General features: G+C 44.6%; 1 protein-coding gene across 1 annotated transcript in view; it reads right to left on the bottom strand.

Annotated features, from left to right (window-relative positions):
* Positions 1 to 5,883: 5,883 nt before the first annotated feature.
* RYBP (RING1 and YY1 binding protein) overlaps positions 5,884 to 10,247 on the bottom strand; it is a 71,488-nt gene continuing 67,124 nt past the window's right edge. Inside the window, exon 5 of the mRNA XM_074344461.1 lies at positions 5,884 to 9,967. Within this exon, the coding sequence (XP_074200562.1) occupies positions 9,715 to 9,967 (253 nt within the window). The 3' untranslated portion in view covers positions 5,884 to 9,714. The remainder of the gene's footprint in view (positions 9,968 to 10,247) is intronic.

Below are 10,247 nucleotides of genomic sequence, written 5' to 3'. Positions count from 1 at the left end.
TGGAGGCGGGCTGCAGGCCGGCTTTCTCGTGGTTGAGTCCCAGCCTTCTAAGAGGTGCTCAGCACATGTGAGAGAGGGCGGGAGGCTGTGTCTGCCGCCAGCTGGAGGCTAGAAACTGCGTGTAGCAGGGTCTGGAGCCCACGCCTTGTCAAATACATATCTACCCCTTCCCCATCCTCTCCCCAAACCAGGCTCCATGCAGTTGCAAGACTGGAAAACAGCAGGCTTCCTCAAACATTTCAACAAAGCACTCATCAAAGCAGCGGTGGATACTAAAAACCTGGAATTTCTTGGAGGTCCTGCGTTTTATTGTTAAAATACACACTGAAGTGGTATTACACCACACTTGTGCTTCTGGCATTGATCCTTATGTATTTGGCACCTCCTGCGTGCCAGGTGTCCTGTCACCTCCCTCGGCCCCCTCCGGGAGGGCCAGCCTTTCCCAGGCAGGCAGTGATGGGGGTCGGGTCACCGGCTGGGCTGGGGCAGAGCTGGCCTCACGCTGGGCTCCCACACCGGAGGCACACCTCCCTCCGGTGACAGCCGACTCTATTAAGCAAAATCTTCAGATGTCTGGGCCGCGGGGCCGTGGGGATTTTCGCAGGCACTGAAGTGGATGGTCATGTCAAGAGGCTGCCAGCATCTCACCTGCTGTCAGGAAGAAAGGCTTCTGGTGTCCAGGGAGTCAAGAACGACTCACTTAAGCAGGAGTGTGACTAAGATGAGAGCAGATTCAAGAGTGCGACTGACAGCCAGAGCACACTGTTAAATCTGCTCCAGAAAGTGACGAGGACAAACCCATGAGGCGGAGAGCCGGCCCCCTGCCATGGCCATGCTGTTGGTACCCAAATGCTCTGGGAGGATTTTTTTTTTGTCTGCAGTTAGGGTGCTAGAACCTTCCCTCTTCAGTGGTGGGGGTTCTTGTTAAGGCTGTGAATGGTGCCAACTCTGTAATCAACAGGGACCTAATGTGAAATGAGCGATCCCTTTGCAAAGCAACTGTGCAAGGACCCATATGTGGTCTTTATGATGGGAAGTGACAGGCAGGCAGGACACCTGAGTTACCCAGAGCGGAACAGGGAACCAACACTTTGTGAGCATCTACCAGGAGCCAGGAACTCCTCAGCTCACTAAATCCTTACGGCCACCTCACCACTTTACAGAGAAAGAAACTGAGGTTCAGAGAGGCTCAGTAATTTTCTCATGGTCACAGAGATGCAAGTTGTACTGAGTATGCCTTAATGACAAGTCTTTTCACTAAATGCTTTGCCCAGAGTTTCATCAGGAGGTGGGAGGTAGGTCAAATAAGTGTTGAAAACATATTAGAGAAAGTTAATTTCTTGAAGGACTTCTTGGAGCCTCTGACATACTAGTGATCACTGTGAAATTCCAAGAGGGCTTCTATGTTAAACAGTAGTTACCAAACTTACTTGGCCACAGCTTGGCATCTAGCCTAACTGGTGTTCCAAGGAACATGCTTGTGAGATAGATGCCCATTCAGCCTCTAGAAAACTAAAAGCCAGGACTCTGGATTCGGCAGCATTGATCTCAATCCTGATTCTGCCTCTCACTAGCTGGGTGACCTTGGGCAAGTTCCTCAACCTCTCTGTGCTCAAGTTTCCTCATTCATAAATCAGACAGGCAGTGATTCCTTCATTCCACAACCATTTATCGAGGCTGACCCCACCAGTAACTGTTCTAGACACTGAGGACTATGACAGTGCTCACCTCAGAGAAAGCGACAGACAGGTGTGTATTCCAGGGGTCAGCACACTTTTTCTATAGGTGGACAGATAATCAATATTTCAGGCTCCGTGGGCTGCATGGTCGCTGTCGCGATGACCCCACTCCACTGTTGCCTGATAAAGCTTTACTGACAGACACTGAAATTCGAATTTCATCTAATTTTTGCATGTCACAAATACTATTCTTAAAAAACCATTCTTACCTCCTGGGCTGTACAAAAACAGGCAGAGGAGAAGGAGATGGCCCTGGGAGCTGTAGTTTCCCCACCTCAGCCGTAATCAAGTGTTCCTGCAAGGATGACAGGAGATAATACACGTAAGGCGCTAAAAACAGTACCAGTGAAGGCTGCTGTTCTTGCTACTCAAATACATTTTGCTAGGATGGTGCCCGTTTATGTTGAGTAGAGCAGGTTTACAGAGTCAGAATGAAACAGGAACTGTCCTAAGGCTGGGGACATAAGCAAGGTTCTAGAGTGAACTGTCATTCCCACCACCTCCCAGTCACATGGGTCTCTATTCCCAGTTCATCCAGTTCTCCAGAAGAGGGGTGAGCCCGGCTAGGTGCTGGCAGCCCTGCCTCTGCTCAGCAGCCCCCCAAAGTGGTCCCCATCTCTTCCTGGCCTCACAGGTGAGCTGGTCCACGCGTGTCCACCACGAACAGCACAATGAATGGGAGATGCTGCGATCCTCCCTTGTATTAGCCCATTTGTCTGCTGCCTTCGTCTGCACCATCAGGATGATCTTTCAAGCAGGAGTCGCTGGAAACTTTATGGTGTAATTTATTGGAGGGTCTTGCCTGGAGGTGAACGCCGCAAATTCACACATTTTCCACTCTGGCAAGTTGTTAATGATTCTAGGCAATGAGATAACTCTACTGTAGACTTCTCCAGACGGGTATAAATTCCTTTAAATGAGAAGAGGCAAAGAATACAGTTAAATATATCTATCTGCCTCTCCCATACATGGAGCTCCCCACGTTCTGGGGCCGCTGTGAAGGCTGAACTACTCAGGCTGACAAAACGGTTCTTATCTAGAATTCACACTCCACGAGAGTATGTGTGGCTGATCTAGTGGTTTGTAGCTGAAACCTCCCTGTGCTAGGAACTTGTGACGTTTACAAATGAATGGAAAGTCCTATTCTCAATTAAGAGCGTCTATGTGTACATACATGCGCATGTGTGTAAGTGTGTGTGTGTGTGTGCAGCCTAGCAAGGGACACTTGTTAAGCTCCTACTGCATGGTGACGCCAGGTACAACACGGCTCTCTAATTCTCTCATAACCTCTCAACTTTTTCTTTTTTGATAATAAGAGGGCAGTGAACATCATTTAAAAAAAATCAAACTTTTAATGATGAAAACCGTATTTATTGTAACACTGTTTATAGACACAGAAGTTCAAAGCCATTGTCAAGAATGCCACCTGACTTGATTTATTTACACATGGCCTTCAACCAGTTGCTCCTCCCTCTGGGCCAAGAAAGGAAAAAAAAAAGCTACAAAAATAGATAAATAAATATTTAAGAACAAGATAAGACAATCACAAAACAAAACAAATCCTTCTCATTCACTCCGGGTGTTGACATCAGTGAAGCATTAGAATGAGTGTTCCGGAAAAGTTTTGCTCTCCATTATCAGCAACCTCTGAGCCGCTGGCCCATGACCCCGTGGAGCAGAGAACAAGGCAGAAGATGTTTGTTTCAGAGATGAGGACAATGAACCCAGGGAGGCGACTTGCCCAAGGTCGCCCAGCCAGGTGGAGGTGAGAGTCACCCAGCTCTGGCTCCAAAGGTGCATCCTGTTGTTTCCAGGAGTCACATCCGTTTGGTGTTCTGTCCTGTTATTTGTCCCCGAGGTCAGTGGAACTGGTGTGACAGCCTGAGCAGGTCCTGGTCTGGCCTACAAGGTGACACCCATCGTGGCTGGCAGGCTGGTGGGTCTGGCATTTAAAGTGACAGTGCTCAGCATGGGCCGTCCCATCTGCTCCTGAGTCTTTTGGAGAGCTGGTGTCGGGTATTTAGTTCTCTTCTTTCCCGATTCCTCCAAGCCTCTCAGCCCACCTTTGCTCAGATGTCCCATGGCTCCAGGAAGTGCTCCACAATTGAAGAGTTGATTAAAAACTGACTTGCAGGGTTCCCCAGTTGCTTTGGGTGTGTTTGGTCCAGGGCAGGAAGGGCAAATGAGTTTCACCTCACAGGAATGTGGGGTCAGGATACCTGGAGAGCTGTGTTGAGGTTTCCGAGTCTGAATTCAGCTTAAAAAAGGTACGTCGAGAGCCCTGGGTGATGCCCGGCGCGAGCTCTAGGCTCTTATTTGCCTGGTCCAGGTCAAAAGCACCTGGAGGAGTGAGCCTGTGCCTTTCTCTCCACACTCTCATCCCTAACAGCTGTTTTTGGGAAAGGACAGCACCAGATGTGTAACTGGGACCACAGAATCGTCCAGTCACTGGATACCTTACAGCAAGCCTCCTCTCCAGCCTTGCAGTTAGATGCCTGGAAAGAAGGCAGGTTGATCAGGCAGAACACATCTGGATTCCCTTCACTCCAGGGTCTCCCCAGGCCTGAGCTCCCTCCCCATCTTTCCAGACATGGCCTATGATCATTTCTGGACAAATCAGAGCCTTCCCTGCAGCATTCAGTGGTCCGTTTCTGCCTTGCTTAACAGAGGCCAGGCTGCCGAGAAGAAGATGGTCCTTTCCTGACAAACACCATTAAGGGCAGCCAGGTTAGAACCTGGTTTCTCGTGAGGACTGGCAAACAAGACCTTGATCGAGAGTTCTTAATCCTAACACAAGGATGGCTCTGGAGCTTTCCTTGCTGTGATTTGAAGGCTTCAGAGATGATCTTGAGAACTGCTGGGAGGTCAGGGATGGAAGAGACCAGGGGCCTCCCTGGCAGCCGCGTCTTCTCCTCGCTGCCCCAGGGGCTGGCTGGCTTCCATGTCTCAGGACTAGGAAAGCAGAGCTCAGCCTGGGCACTTTCCAGCTTAAGACAGCATACTACCTTTACCGAGATCAATTCAGCAAGAGCTTCTTACCACGATGCTGTCACACCCTGGCCACGGTATTCCTCAGTCAGGGTCTGAAAGTGCGAGGTTTAGCTAAAGACTTGAGGGAAGGCTCCTTCACCTCCCTTCTCATCTTCACAACTGGAAGGAATCCACTCTTCCTAAAAGACATCTTTCCACTTTCATTGTTTTAAGGACCAATCTCTTGCTGTACCCCTCCAATCAGTGTATGAGGCAGCCTCCATCCTCCTCAAAATGCGGTACCAGTGCCATCAGCGGTGGGGACCCTCACCAAGGACCCCTCGGGTGCCAAAGAAAGCTGAGAGGTGGGGGTACAGCCGATAGCCTATCTGAGGGCCCTGGAAACATCAGAGACACCGTCTGGTCCCTGCCCTTCAACAGCCAAATCCTTTCCAAGACTCCTGGGGAACCAGATTTGGATTGTGACTCAATACTGAAAACAAGGACAAAAAAGAATAGAATTTGCTGTTTTCTTTTACCAGGACACACTCGTTTTCAAATCAGGGTCCTGCAGCACATGTACCCTTCCTCTCAGTGCTCGTTCAAGTGCAGACCCAGGATAAAGAACAGTCATCAGGGATGGACCCTCAAAGTGTTTTAAGTGGTTTCCATATTCTTACGGTTGCCGCATCTCTGGAAGATCACGTTGACTGTCTCGGCGGCAGTCTCCCTAGCGCAGGGCAGTAAGCTGGTTTTGTTTGTGTGGCTTTTAGGTTAAACAGTGCACCTCCTTTACCTCAGAGTCACAACTGATCTAACTGGGATGGCCAAAACCCAGTTCTTTTGAGGGTTTTCGGTCATACACTGAATTAACCATAGTTAGCCATCGTCTCCATGTCCTTAAGCAACCTATCTCAAAGGTTCCACCTAGAGACACCGGCTCGTTTTCTTCCAATATTCAGTTATTCCCTTGTTCAATTATATTTTCTGCTGCATCTCTGAGCCATGGACTTAGACGCCCAAATCAACTTCAACATCTTGAAAATTCAAGTTTTTCACCTCCTATTCCACTGGAAATACTACACAAGCTAAAAAAAAAAAAAAATCTGAGTGTAAAAAGTAACTGCTTTCCTCTGGGTTAAAATCTAGACACACAAAAATAGAGATTTCAATGTAAATTTTACTATTTTATTTGTGAAAAAACTACAAGCAGAATTCATAAATAGACATTTCTATTTAAAGCAGGGAAATGATAAAGTGGCTTCTAATAACATAGTCGTGCACATGCCAGTAACAGGAATATATTAACATCTTTTATTTGCTAGACAAAGAGCAGTGTCCAATATAAATTTCCCCAAAACATTTAAGACCTGTGAATCTCTGACCAGTTCACAAAACCACCAAACTGACACTTTAGCATGAAGAAAAAAACAAACCTAACAGACTGTCAGCTCTAAAGACGTTACAGAGCAGAAACTTCCAAAAGCGTTATACAAGCTGTCTTTCTGGGCAAATGAAAAATATAGCTCGTATAATACATTAACAAAAATTCACAAGATTATGTTTTGACATACTTAACAAGCATTCTCTATTTGTCTCCAACAAACAAAGCTAAGGAAATAATGTAACCATCTTTACACAGTAAATTAAGGTTACAAGTCATACACAAGAACAGAACTGCTTGCGCATTAAAAACTGTTCAGCTCCATTGTCATACTCTAAATGTTGGCTCTTAAACCATTTTCGGTTACATACAAGCAAAGGTTATTATATATTCAGCAATTAATAAATTTTCAATAATTTAAGATACGGTAGCTTAAAAAAGTAGACTGAGAATGGTCTTGATAAGGCAGGTGAAACATCTTAGTGGAACTAAACTCACAGAAGCTTCTGCCAATGTTTTTAACTATCCAAATTGAAACTGAAAGATTTTGCTTAAAATATTTTCTGGGTGTCAAGATCTCTTTCCTTTTTTTTTTTTTTCCCTTTCCCAACTGCATGACTCAAGCAGGGCAGGTCAGTTAAGCTCTGTGTGTGCGCACGGACGAGTGTGAAAGATCGAAAAGATCCTGTGGTATTAAAACAAATGGAAACTTGCAAGTGTTAACACTGTGCTTTTTTTTTTATTTTGTTTTCATAACCTGCTTACTGTGCCGCCGAATACCAAGTATTTCTGGTCCTCTTTTAACGTACACCTTTATCATCTACACTAGTGTTTTACGCGCTGCCTACTAATTGCAGGGCAAACTGCAAACGCAGGAGTTACAGGAATTCCATTTCCAGAATACATGCCTGAGGGATGTCATCAATTTCAGAAATTAAGCCTTAAGTCCCTATCACCTACCGTAAAAGAATTCACAACAGCAGCTGAAAAACGGGCCCAATACCATCCGATTGCTGAGAAGTCCCACTGTGAGCTGCAGTTTCTAGCAAAACGGCAATTTCGTCATCTCACCTGTTCTAAAGCAATCCTCCCTTCCTTCACCCTTCCCCAACCTTTAATTTATTCTTGAATTTATCATGGAGGCAAAACTGAAAAACCAAGACACTGGCAATGAATTAATTAGCAGCCTATGAGTAGCTGGTTAATCAGCTTTTTTCCACTAATCTAGGGGTCCAATCACTTTACATGAAACTAATTTTGAAAAAGTACACAGTGTTTCTGAACAAAGTGCATACCAACACTTATTGGTTCCAAAAGCAGTGCAACCCATGAGTTTGGTGGCATTTTAAGTTTTTTTTTTTAAAAAGTTAATTAAAAAACTTAGCAATTCCTTACATCTCTGGAAAATAAATATGGCTGACTAATTTACCCTCCCTGAGACCCTTAATAAAAGGAATATTAAAACTTTAGAAGGAATGTCTTTGCAATACCCCACTAATATTAAAATGTGGATTTAAAAGTCATAGTCAAATCACTATGTATTATATAGCCTGATGCTTACAGAAAGCATCTGATTTCCTTTGGTTCATTAATAAATACTTTAAAAATGTATTTAAAAAGGTAAGCACAGCTTGCATCCCAGATACAAGCGGTATTTTTAAAAGGGGGGAACATTGTCTGTGCATTTGAGAGTAGGACCACAGCAACAAATGGCACTGCTTTATCATCTACACCTTTGAGAACAGAATTTAAATGATGGTACATTAGTGACTACAGAATAGTTTTAATGTAAATGTGAAAGGAGCCTTTCCTGTTGGCTACTCAAATCAAGCTGTTAATTGTTCTTTTTACTCGTTGCCTCCACAGACAGAAGTTACTTCTATTCTTAAGCAAACCAGGTTTTTCACACCAAAATGTGGTGTTTCATTACCAACCTGCCGCCCTCCCGAGAAAGTCCCTAGACAGTATGGTCAGATAAAGGAAGGTGACATCAAGTTCCCATGCTTGAAATGACTCTAAAGTCTATGAATTCAGCGAATGAATGTAAAAGTCAAACACAACAGACCCTAAACCAAACAAAGTAAGACAAAATAAAACATTTCAAAAATGAGGAGGGGTGGATTCGTATCAGTGGTCCTTTTCTTTTTCCTGTTTTTTTTTAATTGTTTTTGCAAGACAGTTTTAAAAAAAAAGTGAAAAAAAGTTTTGTTTTGTTTTTTTTTTAAGAGTTGACTCAAGCTGTCTTTATGTCGAGGGAGAAAGAGATCACACATTCTCAGGAAGCAGGAGCTTCCCCTGCAGCCCTGGCTGCCAGCGCTTCAACCGCTCACCACTGAGGTCCTTCCCATGGCGGGGACTTGGGAAATGTCTCCAGACACTGACAAGCTCCATGTTGGGACTGGCTGTGTGGCTGATAACCTTTGTGCAGTCAAACAAACAAGGCTAGATTTTAAGAGAAAGACATTTTGCGACTGAGTTGGTAGGGTAAGGGAAACGAGGAGACATGAGGCAAACAAATCTCAAACGATCACATAAACCACCGCTGCGATGTTACGTGCAAAGTGGACACAGGGGTTTGCTTCTTGGATGGACCAAAAATAGTTTCGACGGTTTTAATCCTAAAACTAAGAGACACTTTACAGATTTACCTCAGACGTGAGGAGAGGTCTGGAAAATGGATGGAATTCGAGTTACAGAATACCGTATTTTCATGAGTGCTTATGTGAGAACAGCAATGTTAACATGTAACCGTAATTTACACGAATACTTGGCATTCTGGAGCTAGTTTAGTTACTTCTGAACGATCAAAGCCCTCCCAACTAAACCGCTTGTGATTTGTCAGTTATTCCACCGCAAATGCAGGCTATCTGGAGCAGTCTTTAAATGTGAGCTCACATTGCTTAAAAAATATATATTTTTCTATCGTCCAGTACTCTTTAGACAGATGAGAGTCAAGTTCCCATGTGGGCTGGAACATACTTCACGTAAGACTGATTTTAATTTAATTTCAGCACTTTCATAGAAGGGACTGTCCCAGATCTGTGACTGTTCAATGTTGTATTCACTTCACAGTGTATCAAGCACCAGCGTTGCCATGGATTGGTTTCAAATAACCCTTTATATATAATTTTATATTTATATATATATATATAGTTATATCAAAACTGATAGTACATAGTATAACTGGAAGAAAGAACTAAACTTAAAAGGATATGCTGAAAGGATGGAGTCTGTGAACACAATAAATAAAAGTTCCCCCCCCCTCCCAGCCCGCCCCCTCCCCAACAAAACAAAAACAAAAAACCAGTTGTAATGTACATGGAAAATTGTGCACAGCAGATTTTTTTTTTTATAAAAAGTAGATTCAGGAGCACATCCAATTATAAATGATTGTTAGGAAAATCATATAAAACAATGGAATACATAAAAGTGTCAAGAGTAATCGTCAGGGTGCGAAATTCCTTGGTGGCCAGATGCCCATGGCAAGCAGAAATCATCCTGGCAGCATCACTAAGAGGTCGATGTCCACAGAAGATTCTCCAGGGATGCAAGCGGCATGGGCAGGTGGAGGATGTGAATTTCATACCCTGATTCATAGTTTTCACAATTCCATGTGCAATTTCAGAAAGATTCATCATTCACTGCTGACATGTCGCCCTTTGGCGTGGAGGAACGGGAGGAGCCCTTGTCTGTGCTCTCTGAGCCCGAGCTGCTCTGGTTCTGCTGTTCTGACCCTGCACTGGAGGTCACTGTGGATGAGGACGTCGAGGAGGAGCGAGTCTTTTCCTTAAAGTCTGTGATAATGACGGTGACGTTGCCCACAGTTACTGCCAACTGCTGTGCAGTGCTCCTGTCCACATTTTTCAGCCGGGGCCTGAAAGGGACACCACAGGGGGACAGTCTGTTCAATAAGCTACGGATTAGAAAGGATTCCTGGCCAAACATCTCTCTCTCTCTCTCTCTCTCACACACACACACACATACACACACTTCATAACACCGTGGCAATGAACCTACAGTAACAGCACACGTATCAACCCTTACTATCAAATCTGCTGACTAAGCTTAGCAAGAATAGAAGCCACCATCAGTTAGCAAAGCTTTGGACCACTGCAAAATTATGATCAATTTCTCTTTCCCCTGTTTTGGCCACA

Source organism: Camelus bactrianus, chromosome 17 (genome assembly GCF_048773025.1).
Source record: "Camelus bactrianus isolate YW-2024 breed Bactrian camel chromosome 17, ASM4877302v1, whole genome shotgun sequence".
NCBI classification, from domain to species: Eukaryota; Metazoa; Chordata; class Mammalia; order Artiodactyla; family Camelidae; genus Camelus; species Camelus bactrianus.
Note: the sequence above shows the minus strand (reverse complement) of the source record. Positions and strands in the feature narration are given on the sequence as shown.